Genomic DNA, 21,650 nt, shown 5'->3' on the forward strand with positions numbered 1-21,650 from the left:
GGAAATGGACATGTGCGAAGAAGACTTGCTCACACCAAGCACTGAGAACGGCCCTTCAGTAGCAGGAGCAGGAAATCTGCTACTCCTATTTATCCTGTTAAATTTCTACTGTCATTCCTCTGTATCATTTTTTAAACCTATTTGTAGAATGTGTTAGTGACCCAGGAGGCCCTTCCCACTTCTGTGCTGTGTGTCCTAGTGTTCCCAGTTGGACTCTAACCATGACCATCTCCCTGTGCCCTGCCAGGGGCAGCAGTCTGCCAGAGCAGTCCAGCAGCTGAGCCGTGCCTGCTCAGGGGAGCCAGCTCACTGCTGCTGCCATTGCTTTGCTTCTGCTGGGTGGCTGCGTGCTTGAAACATCATGATTCAAAATCATATTTGATACCAGATTCTTAAGGGAGGGGAAGCATTATCTTTCCATTAATACAGAAGAAAATATGATTTTGAACATTTTAAGTAGTATTGTACAGTAGAGGTTTCAAAAGGATGTGTGTGATGCTGGTAAAAAAAATCGATAAAACTTGAAAATTTCTGATTCTCACACGTCAGACTTTGGGCTGAGGGGTCTTGCCAGCTTTAGCTCATCTGCTTCTCTTCCAGTTAGGAGAAAGGGGAAAGCACTATCAGCTGTGAACTTGGCATGCAGACATGAAGGGGAAAATACAAGAAATTAATTTTCTACTGTGGAAACAAAGGGGAAATTGAGTTCTTCTGGAATTCTGTCATTGAATATTTAGTTTTCAGTGTTTTTCTGGTTTTACAGATAAGAAGATAGGTAAGAACTGTTAAATAGATTTATTCCATCTTTCTTGAATGCCTTTTCTATTTTTCTTTTGAATAAGTTAAATGGAACCTCTACGTGGTTAATTAAATGTTGAGGGTGAATATTTTGTGTAATGTGTTAAGATCCCAAAAGTGCTACTGGACCTACTAAAATAAAATAAGCACTGAGAAGAAAAAGTTAGTCAAGAATATCATATCAGTTATGACAGGGGGAATTCATGAAGAAATCACCAAACCACAAAGTAATGCAATCTCTGGCCTTCTGTGAGATATACTGGGAATTATATGAAATAGATGCTCAGTGTGGAGGTAACTGATCTGTCATTGTTTTAAGATGGAAGGATTTGTTGGACAAATCCTGGATTCCTTTCACTCACCAAGGAAACCAGAAAATAGCTGCTATGTGTTTTATTGTAAATATTTTTCCATAATTATTTAATGGTGCTTCTGTGCATTATTTTACTTTCTTGGCTTGTTTGTTATTGTTTCTGTGTTGTTAATTGTTATGGTCTAGTCATGGTTAATTATTCATTATTCATGGGATTTGTTTTTTGTGCATGCTGCCTGTGTATTATACACATTCTCCATTTGTTTTGACTTCCGCAGCCAGAAAATGTTGTCCTGACTCTTCAGGTAACGTCTTATGGTAGATGTACAGCTTTGAAAAGAAACTAACCATGTCTGCACTGCTTCTGTTAAAACATCCATAACCATTTTTAATGTTACTTTAAATATTGTTTTTCCATCTAACCTATCTTAAAATAATGTATGCTGTCATATAATTTTTGAAGTGTTCAGCTAGCTAGAAAAAACCCCAGTAACTCTTCCGCAAAATCCAGCCAAATTCTTCTTTCAAGCATGTAGTTCATATTCTTCAGAAGGAAGCACAGGTTTTAACCAGCAGTTAAAAATAATAATTAAAAGAATAGTTTTCATCCTAGAATTGGTAATTAGGGCAGAAATTTGCAGCTCTGCCAATGGTGATAGTTGCTGTATTTGGCTCAGTTGGTAATTAGGGATTGTGAAGAAGGGCATCAGCAAAGCTGGAACTAGAGCATGACTGATATCTTGTGAGAAATTGTAACTTATTTTGCAGGACAGTTACACAGCCTCAATTTCATCCTTTTGTTGCCAAGCTGCCCTTGTGCTGGTGGATCTGTAAAACAGAAGAAGACTCAAAGTACTAGTGTGAGAATTAGTTCTCCTAAGATTGGGAAAGGAAAAGAGAAGAGAGATTTTTCAGGGAAGAAAGACCCCTGGGACATGCCCACACTGTGCTATCTCTGTGTGCAGGCACCTCCCTGGTCCGGTTTCAGCTGGGTTTTGTTTTCAGCAGAGGGAAACAGCGTGGCCAACTCACACCTCGTCCCCTGGGAGCCACACTGCCTCATGTAGGGCTGTGCCAGGGCTGCCTGGCCCAGCTTCTTGGTCCTGGGGCTCTTGCAGTGTGAAAACAAGTCAGGGTATTGCATTGCATCCTTCCCTTTCACTCCTGCCAGCTTTTGAAAGTATCCTTTTAGTTGCTGCTGCTTTGCTGTTTGGCAGCAGAATAAATGTCTTTACCTGAGAGATCTTAAAATCTGTCTGCTTCTTCATGTTTTCCAGTCCCTAAGCAGTTTTAAATTCAGCAGTTTGGAGAAACCTCTGCCATTGTAATTGGTCATCCAGTGAAATGCTTCCCTTTGGGGTTCATATGAATTTTTCTACTCTTAACTGAATAAAAAGGAGAAAAAGCTAAGCGTCCTTTTCCCCTGATGAGGTGTTGCTCTAGTTAGCCTTGCTGACATTTGTGGAGCCTTTTTGGAAACAGATGTGAGAAACAGTAAATTTGTGGTCTGAGAGTTCAGATGTGTTCATTTTTAACCTGTCTCCATTGCATTGATTCACATTTACTTCTTGTGAGCCTACTGCTCTCTTAGCACTCACTCTTGTAGTTTGCCTAGCTAATACTCTAGCCAAATAATTATTAGCTATCAGTATCTACAATGTTATGTATCATTTTGTTAGAAAAGTTGTCAATTATTGACAAAATATACCAAGTCCTTAACCTCAGTAACTTAGTAGATGGTTTAGTCTGTAGTTTGATTTTTAATTATTTACTCTATATTGATTGCAGTTACTGTGTGATACCTGCTATTACCACTATTTTTGTCTGAATTACAGGCCATCTACTATGAAATCGGTTTTATAGTCTCCGCAGCCTTGGGATTGCTATTTATTTTGTTACTGCCTCTTGTGGGACTTTGCTTCTGTATGTGTCGTTGCTGTGACAACTGTGGTGGGGAAATGCATCAAAGACAGAAGAAAAATGCTGACTGTCAGAGGAGCTGTTTTGCAACATTTCTTTTTGTTGCTTCTTTAATAATAAGGCAAGTGTGATAAAGAGAATGATATAAACCTTGGTATAGCACTTATTTTGCAGTGTCATATGACAAATAATATTGTATTAGCCTACAGGTGCAGAAATTATTTTCTTAGACTAAGTAATATTATTGCTTATTAAAGAAAATGTAACTGTATTATAAAAATGCTGCTACTGTTGCTATCCACAGGTCATTACATACATACTTAGGCAGAATGTAGGTGTGAAACAAACAAAAAACTTATGTTTGTATTTGGCAATTGACATTTTTGCCAGTATCAAAACAGCAGTTGCAGAATGTTACATTAGAGTTGTGAACACGAGAGACTGTGTCCTGTGTTCAGTTCCCATCCCATAGAGAACCTCAGATACCACACACTGCTTTGTTCTTGGTAGTGTTGTAGTGGTGAGAAAAGCAAGTAAGTGATTTCCTTCAGTATTTGTAGTACTCCAGATAATATTACTAGTTCAAAACAATGGGTTTTCTTCTGGGTACTGAGTTGCTTAAACCGTGCATGCACTCCCTGTAAATCCTGGAGTTTGGAGACATTTTTGCACTGTTGGTGTTAAGAGCATATTCCTGTGCTGGGTGTGTAACGGGTGATGAGGAACTACAGTCAAGACTTTTTCCTGCTTTCAAGATATGTTGTTTGCTTTCAGGCTTTCTGTTTTCCTTTAGCTGCTTCTTGCTTTCACCTGCCAACTATCCCTATTTTGTGATGATATTAAAAGAAGAAACAAGTCTTTTGATCTATACAGTGACTGTTCAGTCAGATAGGACGTATTTCGTCACTTCACTGTAATCTAAATTATTTTTTTTCTATTACTGTGTGTCATGACAAACAGTGACCTTGCTTATGCTCAAATAGAGGTCAGGCTGGTATCAGATATGGGAACATGCTCTTTTCTCCCAGACATCACTAACAAACATGGCTCTCAAGAATTTGAAGACCTGAAAACTGAATGGTGTATGGTGATAGGTGCATCCCTGCCATGATGACAGGACAAATCTTCATAGTTCAAGGGTACCTTCAAGACAGTAAGTTAGTAAATTACCTCTCAGCATGTTGAAACTGGAGGTAGGTCTCAGAGCCTGCCAGCTGTCTCTCCACCACGTTGCAGGATGCTGCTTTCTGGCTATAATGGCTGAGGAATGTTGCCTGTTAGTAGAGAAATTAAGAGATTGTCCCCCTTGTTGGTCTCTTTAACTTGTGCATTTGCTGCCAGCTATCCTTGTGGGATTTAGAATACCCAGCACAGGCAAATGCTTCTTCCCAGGTCATGATTAGCAGATCAGTGATCCCTAGTGATATGCTTTCCAGAACAAAGGAAATTGCCTCTTTAATTTCTTTTTGCTTTTTTTTTTTTTTTTCTTTTCTGTGAGACATGAGGAGTATCAGATGCTTACCCTAAGGCAGAGGTTGGCCTGAGATCAGTCTGCAGGTTGAGTGGAGATGATGTCATACGACTCTCTGGTTAAGTCTCTAATGCTGTGAGTGATGTGCATGGCAAGATAGAACTTTACAGGGCTAATATTATTGATACCAGACTGACTGAGGGCTCAAATCTCCAGTATGCCACTGTACAAAGGGAGATTTTCCTGCCCTTCCTGGATCTTCTTTCACAAGGGAGGAGAAGATGCCATGCCTGGATCTATTTAAGCCCATGTCAGGTTGCTCACTGCTGTGCTGTAACACAAAAGGACAGTCTTACTGGTAGCTATTTCCCCAACAAAAAATACTGGAGGAAGCCTGAGGTTTGCTTAAAACTGTTTCTACATGTCTTGTACTGTACTCAAAAAACCTCCTTGTGGATTTACCTGCTTTCCCCCAAAGTTCCTATGCAGTTTCAGCTTAGGTGGAAGGTTTACCTGCAGTTCTTCCCAAAATCACACTTCTCAAGGACTGTGCCAGAGCTGAATACATAAGCTGTGACAATAACCAAAAGAGTTTAGTCCTGTGCGAGTAAAATATTTATGGCCACTTGCAGACAGAGCCAAAAGAACAAAAACTTGAATGATGTCCACCAATACAGGGTTACATTGAGATGTGCAATGAAATTGCTAAGGCGGGTCCTGTCATTGTTTGGGTATAATTTCAAGTTCATGCAGCACAGGAGGCCACCTTTGGGAGCAGGTCTCCCAAACCCCTGCCAAGTGACTGGAATGTCACAGAGTCCTTCACCCAGAGCTGTGCTGCTTCAGAAGATGCATTTAGCAAGGCTGGCATCCCTCAAAGTACTGTGAACCCACGCCTCTGCCAGCAGAGCTTTGCTTTACAGGCACTCCTGTGGAATGTACATGTAGACAGCTGCTGGAGGGACTGGTAAGGATTTCTAGGGGGATGGACTTCTTCAGGATTACCATCTAAGTGTATGTTCTCCATCTTTTCTCTCTCTATTGCAGTGCCAGACATTCTGGGATTCTCTCATTGAGCCTTTTTTTTTTCCTTTTTCTTTATTTTTCTAATTTTTTTTTTCAGTCCTTGATACAGAGAAATGGTTCCAAACTGTCTTTCCTTGGCTGGGAAAGACAGATTAAATGCACAGTGGAGAGTATTAGTAGGGGAAAGACTCTGATTGTAGAGCTTGCAATAGACTGTGTATCTAGGCAACAGCTCTAGAAAACTCTAGTAACATGGGGATGGTTTTTCTTGTGTGTCAGGATGCAGGTTCACACCGATGTATATATGCTGTTAATGTAGATTTTGGAATATTTCAGCTAGTAGATTTTAATTACGATGAACATTTCTTCTCACTTTACCACTGATGTAGTGCTCTGGTAATTAGAATGAGGTTTTAGACTCAGCTTACTGGAGTGATGTGTAAAGGAAATGTAAGTTTGGGGTTTTTGCTTTCAATTTAAAAAAAAACTCATCCAGATCTGCTTTCTGCAGGTGGGGCTTAAGGTGAGAAGTATGCTTTCCTCACGGAGGGGTATAAGAAGGAAGTCAGAAAACCTGTGATTACATATGCAGTTGTTTATCTTAATAGGCCTTTAGGGTGTCATTTTCTGTTTGAAATACTTCTTTATAGATTGAGTCAAAAATGCAGTGGTTTTGGTAGTTCACAGCTTTTATACAAAGCTTTTCTTACAAAGTAAGGTTCTATTGCTAAATAGCAGGGGATGTAGAAATAGCCTATCAAATACATAGCTAAGCAGAGTTGATATTCCAGACTTATCATGGAAACAATTATATGCTTTTCTTCAAATGTTAACTGAAAGTTTAGGGACAGAGGCTTGCTATGACATCTTATTTGCTAGTCATCTGCAAGCTTAGGCAAACATGTTTTCTCTGGGAAAGAAATGTAATTTCATTGGTTCTGTACATTATAAAGGCAAGGGAGGAACGTTTGATTTTTAAGAAAGCATATATTGCAATACCAAATTTTCTGGTAATAGAAAATGTCCTGGCTATTGAATAGAAAAACACGTAGTCAGTTTTCTGTGCCTCCAAGAGAGCTTGTGTTATAACCTCTTTCTTGAAGTGATGGATGTTAGGGAAAGCCAACTCTGGAGGAACAGAATGGTGTTTGGCATCTTGGCAAGTGCCATCAGGCTTCACATTTGTCCTCTTGGCTTTGTAGGATTGGTAATACATGTTGTTCAGAACCTGGAAATCAACATTATCTGAAAGAGTTGGTGGAAAAGTTGAAACAGAAATCTCTATCCCATTATCTTCTTAAATTCATTATCTGGTAGCGAGGAAGGGGGTATTCTTTTAATATGCAAATCAGCTCAGGGTTTCTATTCTGTGACTTGAAATTTTTTGCGAGCTCAGCTAAAGGAAAAGCTTGGGTTCCCCACATAACTGGTTTAGTAACATTTATATCCATCTGTGAAACCTGACAGGAATCTTGAGTGTGGAATATTGGGCTCCTGAAGAATTGTTTTAACAATTTGCTTAACCTGTTAAAGAAAAGGCATGTCCTTTTTATTCTGCTGTACGACTTTCTCCTCATAGCAGCTTATTGAATGTTGGCTCAAGGCTCAGTTACATAATAAATAGGTTTTTCCTCTCATGTTGTGTATTTGTTTAGTTACATCCTGAGTATAGTCACAATTGTTCTGAGTACCTTGGCTGCTTGAAGTATCTCCGCTATCTTGTTTCCTCCCACTCCTTCCATTTAGGATGCTGAAGAGAAAGATGGTTGTGCTGAGCTCTTACAAAGTACTGTTTTGTTAGCTTCCAGTTGACCTTTCTGATCTCTGAGCATAACATTGAAAGGACATAAAAACACTCTCTGTCTAAAGAAGGAGGATGTGGTTATTAGCTCTGAGCCTCAGCAATATACAAATGTTTGCTTTTCCTGATAGCTTGAGATAGTTTGTCTTCTAATTAACAAAGAAAAGCTAGAAGAGTTTTGGTAGTAATTGCCATCACAGTAGCGTGAAAAGAAATAATATATTGCCTATGTCCAAAATTAAACTACTTGCTATGCTTGTCATAGAATTATAGAATGGTTTGAACTGAAGGTTACTCAGTTCCTTGGTATTTAGGCATTCTCAGTTCTCGTTCCTTGGGAGGTAGCTGATAATGGGGCTGCTTGAGTGTTGGTCATAGTAGAAATAAAACTATGCCATTTGCTGTAGGTTAAGTAGGAGGATATATCTGTGTGTCCCTTTGTTCCATAGTGACTTCAAGGGAGGTTAATTAGTAGTCAGTTTTGAAGATATAGCTGTGAAATTTTGGGTGGAGAAGCAACCTCTTTATGTCAAACTCTGTCATCCTGATATGCATATTTTTTTATATTGAGAAAAATGTTAGTAAAGGAATCCTAATAGACCTGACCTGTAGCATGTAGTCTTGCCATCTCTCCCTGTAACCTGCTTTAAAATTAGACTTTTCCTTCAGAGACTATTTTTTAGAGCAACAAATTCTTGTACTTGAGACCAGTTTTACCAGGAGAACAAGCCTTTACATTGTTTGGAAAAGCTAAAGTAGGAAAAGCAAAATAAAGATGAAGGTTTAGTTTTGAGAGGAGCATCATAAATCAGGGTGTTTGCTTCTGTCTTGCCAGGATACACAAGTAATGTTATTTTAGGTTGGCTCTCCATCATTTCATTTATGTGGCTGTATTATGGCTTCCTTTGAATGAATATTCTTTGGAGCAAGAGTTATACTTATCATGTATCTTTTTTCCCATAGACAGCCTGGTTTAGGTTTTCCTTAAGTCTTATTTAAAAATACTAGTATCTAAGTCTTCTTGACACCCCAACTTAGGAAATCTGATAGTCAGGCAGGAGTACGGTACCATTTGTGTTAGTGATTCCCTTCTCCTGTGTTTGGATGTCCATAATGGACTTTCAGGGTACTGCCTCTCTAGTATTGAGCTGGTGAATTGCAATACAAAGTAAGAGACTGAACAAATGTGCCAACCAGAAATTGCCTGTAAAGCACCTGACTGCGGCCTCAGTGTCCGCCCTTGAGGGATAAATCCTGCCTGTGGTGACTGGATCTCAGATTTCTACTAGTTAAATCTCAGAGTTAGGGCTTAGCCCATCAGATGGGTTTGTAGTCAGCCTGATTTTCAGGCTATTACCACTCTGGTGGTTACTGTTGTCTTTTCTGGTACTTGTCTGCAAGGTTAGCTGTTGTGAATGTGAGATGTTTAAGAACAAAATTCATCCTTCTCTTTAAGTCTGTTTTACACCAAATCTAAACAAAAAGCTAAGGTTCATGTATGATAAGAGAGCTTTGAAGTCTCTTATGGGACCTTTAATTGTCTTTTTACTTACTGTTTGTGCAGATCTGCCGTGCCATAATGAGAACTTTATGGTAAGGGGTGATCAAATACAAAATAATCATCATCAGTGCTGACAGGAAGTCTAGCTCACTTTCCACCTTTTGTTTCAGTAGGAGGAAATGCTTATTACTTTAGCATTAATAGGGACTACTTGTGTGCTTTTGAAAGATCCATGAAGTTACGTAAATAAATTGTGCTACTATGAATAAATCTTGCTGAAGTTATCAAATGAAAAATACTGCTTTTCACAGTTAACTTAGAAGCATTTGTCAAGTTTAATGATACTTGTAAAAGAGCCTAATGTTTCTAAGTCTCATACAATTTACCTAGGCTATACACATTTTCTGACAGTACCCACGCAAATGGATTAGTAGCTGTACATTAATAACTTCAGAAGACTTTGGGTAATCATCACTTTTCCTTTGTTTTTTTTGAATTAGTAGTACAATATTGGCCCTTCTGGCTTAGTCCGCCTCATGGTGTATGTGAGAGCCTGTACTAAGAAAAAGAGAATGTGTAAATTTCTGGAGACCTTTCTTTCTTCTGATAATGTTGAAGTTTTTCTGGCTATAATTTTTTGATTCTGTTTTATGTTAGAATGTGCACTTACATTAACAAATATCTGTTATGTATGTTTTTTGTAGTGTTGGAGTTCTCTGTGCATATGCTGCCAACCAGCATCTAACTAACCAAGTCCGAGGAGCAAAGAAACTGGTTAACAGTAATTTTAAAGATCTGAAAATTTTCCTTAACGACACTCCAGCGGTAAAGAATTTTTCTTTATGGGGAATGAGGGTGGGAGGGAAGAGGTGTAAATAAGAAATATTGCAGAAAATTATTCGTTCTTTCTGTTTAATATAAATCACACCTGGAGCATTTTGTTTATTCTTTGTGTGTCGGTCTCACTAAGTAAAATAAATGGTGCAAGGTAAGATGTTTTCACACAGCAGTAAGTGCTTGGGAGTTACCCTGATGGATCAGCATTCCTTGAACAACTTCAGAGCTATAATTTGGTACTGTGCTGCTGTGATGCTTGTAGGCCCTTTTCCTCCTGCTGAACTAGTGTAGATCACAAGCAGAAGATAAATAATTTGGAAAAATAAGGTTTTGAAAGGGGAACATAAAAAAAAAATGAATTACATGAAAACTTGGATTCCTTGTTGCTCTTTCCTGTTTCCTTTTATTTTGGGCATACTTCTATGTGCTCTGGGACAGAGCCACAATAACTTATTTGCCAGGAATATTTTTGACTGTTTTCTGTAAACCTGAGTCACACTGTACTGAACAGGAAAGATTCTTTTCTTTCAAATTTTCCTTAAGAGTCCCATAAACAGTCCTCTGCATATCTTGTTTTGTGTTTGGGGAAAAAAAAAAAAAAAAAAAGAAATGCTAGTTAGGAAGATTTGTAGACAATGTGTGTAGACAATGTGCAATTTCAATTCTTAGTGAATTTGTAGGGGGACAAAAAGTTCTGACAGTTCTATTACCTTGACTTTCATTAGTTTTAATTATTTGAATTTAATTTTATTAATCTGTTTTAGTTTCACATGACTGATAAATTAACAATAGATGGAATTCTATTACCTTGACTTTCATTAGTTTTAATTATTTGAATTTAATTTTATTAATCTGTTTTAGTTTCACATGACTGATAAATTAACAATAGATGGAATTCATGCAGTTATGTGGAATCCACAAGTGTGGTAGCATCTCAGTCACAGTAACTCTGGCTGCTTTTCTGCTAACCAGGGCTGTGTGAGAACAGGAAACATCTGGGGGATACCATAAAATGTTTTCCTATCTGGAGTTGTTCCCCAAACTTGTTTGCACGTGGTGTTGTGACAGATGGGTGATGGAGGTGTATGGCAAGAAGTGGAGGTCATGCCAATAATCCCTCTTGAAGCAGAGGGCTTTTGGTCAGTCTGGAGCTGATGCTGGGGTCAATTCAGTCACATCAGAGAACATCAGAGTCCCCTTGACAGTGTGCTGGGTGCTGACAATCAGGAACATCAGAGGAGAAAATCTGTTATGCAGAAGTAACCACCTTAATAGAGAAAAAAGCGGACAATAGCTAAAATGTTAATAAAACCACTGAATGACTAAATTTAAAAGTGTCAGGACTTGAATACTTTTGCCAGAGGTTAGTCAAAGTCTCATTAAGTAGTTTTTTAGTTTCAGTGTGGAATTAGTACTTTTTGTTTTTTAGACTTGGTGCTGATGCAGTCATCAGCTGTATCTCCTGAGACATTTTGCCAGACAAGGTGCATGAGTATCATATATACACACACATTTGTAAGAATTTCTTGAAAGGAGAAGAATTTCAATTTTTTGAAGGAAGTTCTAGTATCTAACTAATAGGCTATAAAGCTCTGAAATTCAAACTGATGTCCTTGACTCATTGGTATGAGGTGTGTACAGCATGTAAGAGGATTTGAAAAAGAAGTCCTGTGTTAAGAGTTCATGTTACAGGAGATTTAGAGACCCTGAGTATTGAGCTATAACACTATTAGTTATACAGAATCGCCTTTTGTCTGTGACATTGTTGGAGACAACGCTAAACCTGTAGCCCTGCAGAATTTTAGTCCTTTGGTTAACCTAGGTAGACCAAAAAAATAAATAAGCAAAAATATACCTACAGCCTTCTTAGAAAGAAACTCACTTTTTTTTCCTCCTGTTTTAGAAAAAGGGGGTCCACTTCATACTTTGTAATTTAATCAGATTCACTGGTGTATGATCAATAGGTTGTTTTGAGGGTGGATTTTTTGCCTTCTTTTCTTTATTTCACAGAAAGTTTGAGACTGCAAGCCAGCTACACTTTGGTACACATTTGAATCATGCTTAAAATTGGAAATCCATATGTCCAAGCATGTTAACCTTTACATCACTTTAACTCAGCTGGGGTAAAATTCATAGTGCATTATTTTAACCAAGCAGAAATCAATAAGGTTATTTAATGTCTTTTCAAAATTAGTATAGATTTCCACTTGGAATTGTTCTTTATTAGCCTTTTCTCCAAACCCAGGATTTGGTGGTAACTGAGTTGCTGGTTTATATTGTTATGGTGTCTCGGTAGAGCTCAAGGCCAAATCCACTTGGGAGTAAGGAAAACCATTTGTATTAAGACAGAGCAGCTGACTCCTTTCCACAAGAGAAGCTCTGAGAGGCTGCCCAAACACAAATCAGTCTGGTTGGTGAATTGTTTCAAAATTGCCACCACATCAATGCCGTGTCTTTCCATGAAGGAGGAACTAATGCCACAAGAAAATCAAGTAACAGAGTTGAAGACATGGAAAACCTTCTTGGCCTGACTGACTTGAAGCATTCATAAGGCCGCAGTTCCTGCTACTTAATATTTTTGAGCTGAATCATTTGCCACAGAGATATTCCAATTAAGTAGATGTCCCATTTAGACACCTTTTTTTTTATGTGCAGTTCTACTAAGCAAATAAAATACTTAGTTGAAAACAGAAGGCCAGTGTTTGGAGAGGTTGCACAAATATTTTGATTGTTTCAAAGTGACAATTTGACACATTGAAAAGCATTACTTCTTTTTTCAATTCTTTTAATAGTTTTTTTAAATCATCTTTTTCTCAGCAAATTGACTACTTGGTGAGCCAGTACAACACTACTAAGGATAAAGCACTCTCTGACCTAAATAGTAAGTACTTTTATTTAAAGGGGGTTAGCAATGTGTATTTAAAAGCTTCAGTAAGATGATGTAATTAGCTCATAGTGCAAAGCAAAACTTTATTTATGAGAATATGGTTTTCAAATGGAAGTGCTATTCTCAGTGATAAGTGAGACGAAAATCCTTTTCACATACAGTGTCTCAGAGATGGTATAATGTGTAGTATTTCCCAAAATAAATGTATTTAATTGAATTATTGTGCAATAATCCAGGCTAATATTTTATTTTCCTTTTTATTGGTCAGTAATCACTAATACTTAAAGCATTGGTTGAAATATTTTTCCTCAGTTTTTAAATTGGAGCCAAATATCAAGAACAGAGCTACTAGCAGTTGTGATAGTTCCAGTGAGAGAGATCTCTGTGTATTTTTCTTGTTCTACCTTTGTCCTCTATTTAGCTAGGAGTTGAGGTATAAGCTTATCTTCTTTCTAAAGCTGCTTAATGTATTTGCCATTTCAGAATGAGCAGCTGAAGAGCAGGAGATAAAACTTGTAGTAGAACTGCTGCACTTTCCCCTTCAGCACAGTTACAGTATGAGGCATCACTTTTAAAGCTCTCAGTAAACAAAAACAACCAGAAAACGCATTTCTTTTTTTTTTTAAATTTAAGATTCACTTTCCAAAATTCCCAATAGAATGGGCTGGCCATAGTCAGTACACATTATGATTCAAGGTGCATTGTTAGCAGTTGGTAATAAATGTGTACAGGTTTGCATTGATGAAATGAGGGATTGTTTCTGGGCTCAAACTGTGCAACTGTGGCATTGTGCCACTTACAATAAATTGAATTCTATGCCCAGAATCTCTGCTTCTGTGTAGGTTTAAAATGTATTTTAAAGGTAGTTTTCAGTGCAGCCAACTTGGCATACCTGAAGGTTAATGTGTCTTATCTGTGTGAGGCTTTATTGCACACTGAATATGCTTGTGAAAGTAGTAGTAGCAGTAGTTAAGTAGTCTTCCTACTTAGTTCTCAGGAGGAACACTCTGGTCTAAAAAAATAGATGTAATCTTTAAGTCTGTGATAACAATAACAATAATAATAAAAAATTGATATTTGCATTTCAAGTATAAGCTTGAACCTTCTTAGCCACTCCAAACGGAAATTTCAAATTAAATGTTTATTTGTTCTCAAGGCAAATTTATGATGTTAGTTAACAGAACCTAGGGGGATCTGTTATGAGAGTAATCAACAAATAAAGATAGCTTTTATTTTCTTGAAATACCAGAATTAAGTGTGTGACACCTGGGGTACTTTTTCTAAGGGATTTCCTAAGGATTTTTTTTCTAAGGGAATCAACAGTAGCAGAAACCTCTAGAGAACTGTAGATGAGTTCAGTTTTCCCACCCTAAGGAAATGCTGAAAAGTGTTTTCTGCTTGGTAAAAATTCTCATCCCAAGCCAGACATGATAGTGCTGACAGTAAGGGATGCTTTTGTACCATGCAATATTCCCATCTCATCAAAAGGAAAACAACTGAAAAATCAGTTTACTGTGATCTGAAAATGGAGAGGACCCAGTGATCACCTAAAGGATGTGTCACATAAAAATGTTTCAGCCAAATCTGCTCAGTGTTTCTCTGTTGCTGTGCTGAACTAAGGTTTATTTCTGTTTGTGGGCAGTGAGACTGGAGGGTTTGGAGGCAGGGGTAGCTGTGTCTGTGAGTATCTGTGCTGGATGTACTGCATGAGGGTGCAGGGGCTGGGGATGTGGGCTTAACATGCTTAAGGGATTTCAGCAGAGCTAACTGGCAGGTCTGGCTTGTGGGTGACCTTGATGTTGCTGGATACACGAGGAACAGGAGAAGGGAAAAGAACCCATCCTTTAGTTTCTCTTGCACTATGAAAACACAGTGTATAGTGAAAGAGTATGACACAAAATTCCTGTCCAGATGCTGGACCTCTTTAAGATAAATTGTGGAAAAATCCTATTCCCAAAAAAGTAGTAAATGTAGTGAAATATATATTGTGGAGTTTGTTGAAACTCTTGTGTGTCTTTACCTGCGTGGTCAAGAGTTGCTGAATATTTTCCACCATATTTTGATTTACTTCTTTCATTTATAGGCCTATAGCTAGCTAAAGCAGAACTGCATCCCTGCATTACCTTCTGTCACTTAAGTTCTGGCTGTCAGGCCTTAGAAAAATTTCAATAATATATGTGTATTTATATATGTATATTTCTTCATATGTATATATATATGAAATTGTATGTATAAACATACATATATGTATGTATACAGTATATGTATTTGTTAAGTAAGAGTCTGACAGCATGTAGTTTGAGACAGTTTAAATTGAACCGTGTATAATGTGGGGGTTTTTTTAACTCCATACTACAGATGTTGGACCTGTGCTTGGAACCAGAGTTCAAGAACAGCTGGGAAAAGAAGTACGTCCTGCACTCGATGCAGCTCTGACAATGGCAGGAGGTAAAGATGTACATGTTGTTGTATAACGTTCTGTTGCCATGGTAAAACAGGCACAGCATGGAATAGCTTTATGCATGAGTCAGCTTACCATTTTTTTACATGCCTTGATGTTTCTTTGAAACTGAGGATTTCAGACATCTTAAGATTTATAATACCTTTAAAAACTAAATCAAAATTTACATGCTATTGTTGATACTTACTTTTGGCAGTCATTGAAAAGAGATGAAATTTGAATTTCCTGCTCCAGGTTGCTGTCCCTTTCTGTTGAATAATAAGGGATGCTAGGAAAACTGTCCTTTCAGAGCTACATAATTACTGTAGCCATAACTATTTACAGATTAGTGTTCGACAGGTCAGGGATTTTCTCCTGTACACTGCCAAGATTATTACGAGGCTGCTAACCAGCATTTCTTCATTGTATCTTCGAGTTTGGCATTACTCATTCTTAGTTCTCTCTCCCTTTGAAGAAAATATTCCTTTACTATTTTTCCATTTAAGGCTTCTTTTTTCAGGAATCAGGTACAGCTTACAGGGCAAAGGGAACACACCCATGAACTTGAGTCACTTTGGTTTTGGTTTTTTTTTTCACCCATGAATTCCTTCTCATTCACTTGTCATCGTTCTCCTTTTTTTTGCTTTATTTCTCTTATTTGTCTTGAAGTCAAAGTGGAAAGGGCTATCAAAGGTAAAAACCATGATAAAACCTTGTGTGGTGTGAAGTGCACTTTATTTTAGTAACTTTGTGTATTTTTAGTAGTGTCTGTGTGGTTCTTCGTCTACTAAACACCTGTTCAGTGTTTGGGGTACTTTTCATTTCCTTTTGTTTGTTTGGTGTGATTGGGACAGAATCTAAAGCCAGATGCTCATTAATGCTTGCCTGATGCAACATGATCTCCTTACCTTTCATCCTGCAGCTATATGATTTAGGAGTTGAATTATAAGCAAAATACTGAAAATCCAATTTGATGGATATGGGCTTTTAGTTTCTAATGACCAAATGTTAAAGTTCTTTACTGAAACTGCTGAGGAAGGAGAGATGGGGAAAGGGTAGAAAAGTAGGAAGTGGATGAAATCTCAATAAAATTAACAACCTGAGCACATTAATTCTTTGTAGGAAAGCACAAGTGATGTGTTCTTATGTGCAATAAAACACATGTAATAAAGTACATATTCTGTGCTAGAGGGTTTTTCTGGGAGGGAGGCAGTAATTAAATCAGTATTGTTAAGAAGATTGTATCATTTATGCATATACCCTTTCTCTTCATATGTGTATCTCTAGGTTGCTTTCTAACAAAAGCATTTTTTAAAAAATTTCATATCCTTGCAGCCATCAGAGAAACGAAGGAAGCTCTGGAAAATGTGAGTGTCTCTGTAGAGGTTTTGCAGGAGGGAACAGAGAGACTTCATGCCAACTTGACAGATGTTAAAATGCACCTAAGCAACACCCTCAGTGACTCTGCATGCAATGCAGCTCAGGCTGCTTCAACTTGCAATATCATCAGGAATTCATTAAGTCAACTGAACATCAATGCCAATTTTAGTGGGGTAAGATCTTTTAATAATATTTTTCGGAATCTTAGAATGTGATTGCCTTGAATAAGCCCATTAGTATTTCTGCAACTCAGTGGCTTGGTGTGTGCTGTCACTTCTGAAATAAGTGACCTTCCCTTTTTCTGTGTTTCTGGGTAATTCCAGTCATTGTTTTCATCTTCTGTGTAGAAAAGTATAAAATGTGTGTGTCTTGGGTGACTAAATTTGTTCCAGTTTGGCCAAATTTAGAAATACATCCTCTGAGAGGAGGCAGGTTACAACCACCCCTCCCCCACGAGGTTCAGGAAAAAATAAATTTTCCTTGAAGGAATGTGAAAGAGGTAAAAACTATTTATTTAACAAACACACAGGAAAACGATAATGATGCTAAATAATAAAACCTCTTGCTCTGCTGAGAGAAACCTGGGAAAATTTCAGAGTCCTTCCATAGATGTCTCTCTCCCCCTCCTTGGAGCTGGGACGGTGTGGTGGACCCACCTCGAGGGCCAAGGCCTTGGTGGAAAATCCTCCCAATATATTCTGATGTTGAAACTGTCCAGCAGAGAAAAAAAAAAAGGAAAAAACGAAGTCCCAGGAAAACAAAAATTCAGCTCTCTGTCTCTCTCCAGAGAAAGAAAAAGGAGCTGAAAAAACTGACGAAAAGCAAACGGGGTACTTTCCCCACTCTCGCTCTGCTGCCGCAGCTGAACACAGAGCCCTCGCTATCTCTGTGTCCTTGAAAACATGAAAACAAACTGCTTAGAAAGTTCCCTCGGTTTTGTCTCTCCCTGCTCTCAGGCTCAGTTTAAAGGCACAGAAAGGCACAAAATTAATTTCTGGACATGGGGCAGCGATAGGGGATATACATCACAAAGTCACCCCAAGACAGTGCGTCAAGCAGCTATGTTAAAGTGCTGCTCTGCGCAGTGAAATAACCTGCCCTCCCAAAAACGCTGAGGGTTGAGCTTTGCTTTTGTACAGCAAAGGTTTCATGAATGTTTTAGGAAGATTCTACTACAGATCACTCTAGTTTCTTTACCCTTTCTCCTAACTTTGAAATATTTACTGAATTAGCAAAACTGCTACTTCAATGTGATTTAGGCATGCTTTTTCCTTCCTAGTTGCCGGGCGTGAACTCCCAGCTTGCAAAGGTCAATGATGTCCTTAAAATAGACCTTTCTAGTCTAGTTCAAAAGGTACGTTTCTTGACAGATTTTTAAACTGTTAATTAATAAACTGGGCTATGTGTATCACTTGTTTCCCCTTAGTTTCTCAGGCAGAATTCTTTTGTTGCCATCTCAGCCTGCTTCATGGTGGATATCTCTCATTGTTTGGCCAAGATTTAGCACTTGAAAGTATGAATGTAGTGCATTGTAGCTCCAGGATACTACAGATCTAAAATGTATTGTCAGTTGTCTGCTTTAAAGAGCAGTCCTTAAAAAATGAAAAGGCAGACACGTGGATCCAGTAGTATGCTCTGTACTTTTTGGTTCAAGCTAAAGAAATAAAAAAATCCATGATCTCCTGTATTTTTATTGTATTGATTATTGTATTTTATTGATAAAATTATACTTCTGTATAGTTTTATTGTATTCCAGCTATTTGAAATATTTATTTCAAATTCTTTATGCACATATTTAACATTGAATCTGGTGTAATGGACCAAGTGTAATTGCTATTAATATTTTTGCAAGACTTTCCAAATAACACTGTGATTTTCACCTAGAAAAAGAATGGCTTAGTTTGAGCAGTTGAAAAATCTAGGAATCTGAAAACGTGTGCTAGGAATAAAAAGCACTTTCTGAAACCAAAGGCTGTGTGTCGGGGTTGAGATGCCTTCCTGCTTCTGAAGTGATCAGGCTTGCAGGGAGTGAGGCTTAAAGCATCCACTGCAATGGCTTCTCCTTTCTGTCCAAATGAGCTACTGAGCTTGGCCCCCATGGTGTGGACCCCTTCTTTCCCCTTCTCACTGAAGAAGGCATTGAAATATCTTTAGAGGCAGTTGGATTTCATTGTTTGTAATATGCATTTCATGTTTGTAAGGCACAGACTTGCAAACAGGAGGTGTTGGGCTGGTACAAAGTAACTCCTTTCACTTAGTGAATTTTCATATGTATGTTCTGGCTTTTAGATGAGATAGATCTGGCAGGCAACAAAATCTGAGATGATTGTGACTCATTCATATGTATTTAAATATAGATTTTTTTTTCCCAAGGAATATTCTGGAGACAAAACTGAATCTGAAATATACTTAGAGTTCCTATTTTACTTTCACCTTTTCTAATATGCAGTAATAAAACCATATTTTTCTTAGTATTACCATATACATTTTAGTGTGTGTACTTTTGATCCTTGAATAAAGAGAAAAAAGACCTGCAAACAATTTGTCACTGAGAAACATGCCATATTTTTTTTACCTTTTATTCCCAGGGTTATGCAGCATTTAATGATACTCCAGACTTGGTGGTGAATCAAACCAGGAACATTTTATCAGGTGAGGACAAACTATCTTTTCACTTTATTTAATGTTTTTGTTTTCTTTTATTGGTAATATTTCCTTGGCTAAATATCATTAAAAATGGAAATGTAGAACTTAATTTTCTTTTAAAATTTGGCGCTAGAGGAAAACAAAAATGTAGAAAGCAGCTGTGTCTTGGTGAGGACCCTGAATTAAATCTAAAAATAGACTATATGGTATTTTATGGAGGAGTTTTATCTGTTAGGTTTTTTACTGCTGAAGTAATGAGAAATCCTGTGATCCTCACTTTACACTGATGCTTTATTTGGTTGAAAAACTAATTTTCCTTGACCGATGCGTTTGTGACATATTTAGGAGTGTGATGTTAGAAAAGATGAACCCCCCTGCTGCTGTATTAAAATGCAGTGGATGGTGAAGTGGAAGTCAAAATATGCCTTAAGGATAACTTCAATGGCTGTCTCAGTTGTTTTGTTACTCTGGCTTTACAGTTTTTGCTCTATGACTGTACCTGTGTGGTAGTACAGCGTATGTATACTAACCTGTTTTAATTTTTGTTCTTGCACTGTGGACCTGTTCTGCATTATATAAGCAGCTGTTCCTTGTAAGTTTTTCTGGCTTGTTTTTTTTTCTTCCTCTCCTGGGCAAAGTAAAGCACAGTATAGATATCAGCATAGTGTACTGTGTGAAGTTGCCTGTAATGAGCTGGTTTTCTAGAACTGAATCAGGAAATTACACTTTGAATTAGGAAATCTAGAGCAGATTTACTCATTTTCCATATCTGAGATGTGTAAACACAGACAAAACATCTTAATTTATCTTTTTGTAAATTATTGGGGCATTGCTTATATAAAAACTGAGTTTGAGTTACAAAACCGAGTAAAATAAATAGGTTTACTAGAAAAAAATTGCATTTATCTGTTAAACTAATTGCATTTAACTTCTAAAACAACTGTGATTTGTTACCTCGTTGGATTTGAGGGGTAATCATCAAAACAGACAAAAACTTGTCCAGTTGTTTTTTGAGAAAGAAGGAAGTGTTGCCTACTACAAAATTACAACCTGCAGTTACGCATCCTGCTCTTTCAAGTATGTTTCCAGTTAAAAGAAGGGAAGAGTATAGAAAAACTCCATTTTACACATTGACAATATGTATAATAAGTGAATTAATCGTATCTTTGTATATCTAAATAGTGTCTGTCTAAACTGTAAGTAGAGGGTAGCATGATTGGTCATAATCTGCGGGCAAAATGGCTTAATGGATTGTTACCTCAGGAGTGTTGCTAACTAATTGGAATGAGTTCATTAAGTAATCTCTTTTAATAGAATTGAAAATAACTAGTATAGATTCTCAATATAGACAGTCCAATTTCTTTCAGAGTGTTGTATTCCCAAGGCATGGAATTTGAATAGATTTTGTTCTTCCCCTTTATAAACTTAGTGGCTAATTGTCTTGTTCAGTGTTGCCATTTGCAATATTGCATGAAAAGCAAGATTTAAGTTGGGTAGATAAAAAGTGACACATTCATTACAATGAGAGGAAAGAGGAAGAACTCTGGCTCAACATCTACATCTTTCATCGTTAAGCTGAATGCTAAAAACAAAGTGTGCATTTTGAAATGCCATTGTGCTACTTCAAAGCTTGATGCTTTTGTTGCCTGCTTGTGTCTTTCTTACATTTGTCTTCATGGCTTGTTCGTTACATGTGGCAAATGGCTTAATAGCATTTTATAATGCATACACGGAATGTAAATTTCCTCTATGGATCTGTAACAGTGAAATATGTTTGTTCTTTTAGATATCAAAAGTGTGCTGGAATCCATTGGTTCAAATATTACTACCTTCACAAAAATGCTCCCTGTTCAGAAGATTATAGCAGATTTGATGGTGTATCTTACACAGAGTGAGGCATATGTTCAAGATTATTTTCCAGTCATGGAGCAGTACGATTTCTACAGGTATGTACAAGAAATAACGCAGGACTGATGCGCTACCCACTGTTAATACTTTATAATATTTTACTGTTCTGAAAAGGCAAGTAAACTATTAATGATGAACACAGTGAAGAAAAGTTGCTATAAAGCAGTTGTTTGGTACTGGCATTTTGGTAAAAGCCAAAAATGCATCTAATCAATGTCTGGGTTCTGTTTCACCACAGAGCAGGAGGTAGTTTCTACTCTGTAGACCTTCGGGTCTTTTTCAGGAACGATAGATACAGGTAGATGTCAAAGATGTAACACCCAAAGGAACTGATTGTTTCATAATGCCAGGGTGACCTTTTATCTAGGTCTTGTTTTCATTGAGTTGCTGGCAAATCGTGAGGGTGTAGGACCAGAGAGGCCTTAAAGCCCATCTGTTGTTACTGCACCTTTTGTACTGCAGAGGAGGAGTAGCAGGGATTCCGCTTCACACCTTGTAAATCTTTGTGCACCTGTGCTTGCCCCTACTGGTGTAGTACTTGTCTTTGTGGTTGATTGCGCCTTGAGAAAAACATACTCTTTGAGACCTTTGTGTCTCTTATAGTTGAGTAACCTCATATTTTGAAGTGTAAAGCTTTTCATTTCATACCATCTATCTTTGTCCAGTTTAGTCATTTCAGTCCTCAAGTTCATCAAATTCTCCCTACATTTTGTTGGATACTT

The 21,650-nt window shown here is 37.6% G+C and overlaps 1 protein-coding gene across 1 annotated transcript in view; it reads left to right on the forward strand.

Moving 5' to 3' along the window:
- The window catches only part of PROM1 (prominin 1), a gene marked incomplete at both ends in the record, with an annotated part of 52,651 nt that overhangs the window by 18,175 nt on the left and 12,826 nt on the right, over positions 1-21,650 (forward strand). The window contains 10 exons of the mRNA XM_082281762.1: positions 1,390-1,416; positions 2,947-3,158; positions 9,535-9,655; positions 12,485-12,548; positions 14,913-15,002; positions 15,664-15,687; positions 16,330-16,547; positions 17,654-17,728; positions 18,963-19,026; positions 20,807-20,966. Of these exons, the coding sequence (XP_082137888.1) occupies positions 1,390-1,416; positions 2,947-3,158; positions 9,535-9,655; positions 12,485-12,548; positions 14,913-15,002; positions 15,664-15,687; positions 16,330-16,547; positions 17,654-17,728; positions 18,963-19,026; positions 20,807-20,966 (1,055 nt within the window). The remainder of the gene's footprint in view (positions 1-1,389; positions 1,417-2,946; positions 3,159-9,534; positions 9,656-12,484; positions 12,549-14,912; positions 15,003-15,663; positions 15,688-16,329; positions 16,548-17,653; positions 17,729-18,962; positions 19,027-20,806; positions 20,967-21,650) is intronic.

Source organism: Coloeus monedula (genome assembly GCF_965178545.1).
Source record: "Coloeus monedula genome assembly, chromosome: 5".
In the NCBI taxonomy this organism is placed as follows: domain Eukaryota; kingdom Metazoa; phylum Chordata; class Aves; order Passeriformes; family Corvidae; genus Coloeus; species Coloeus monedula.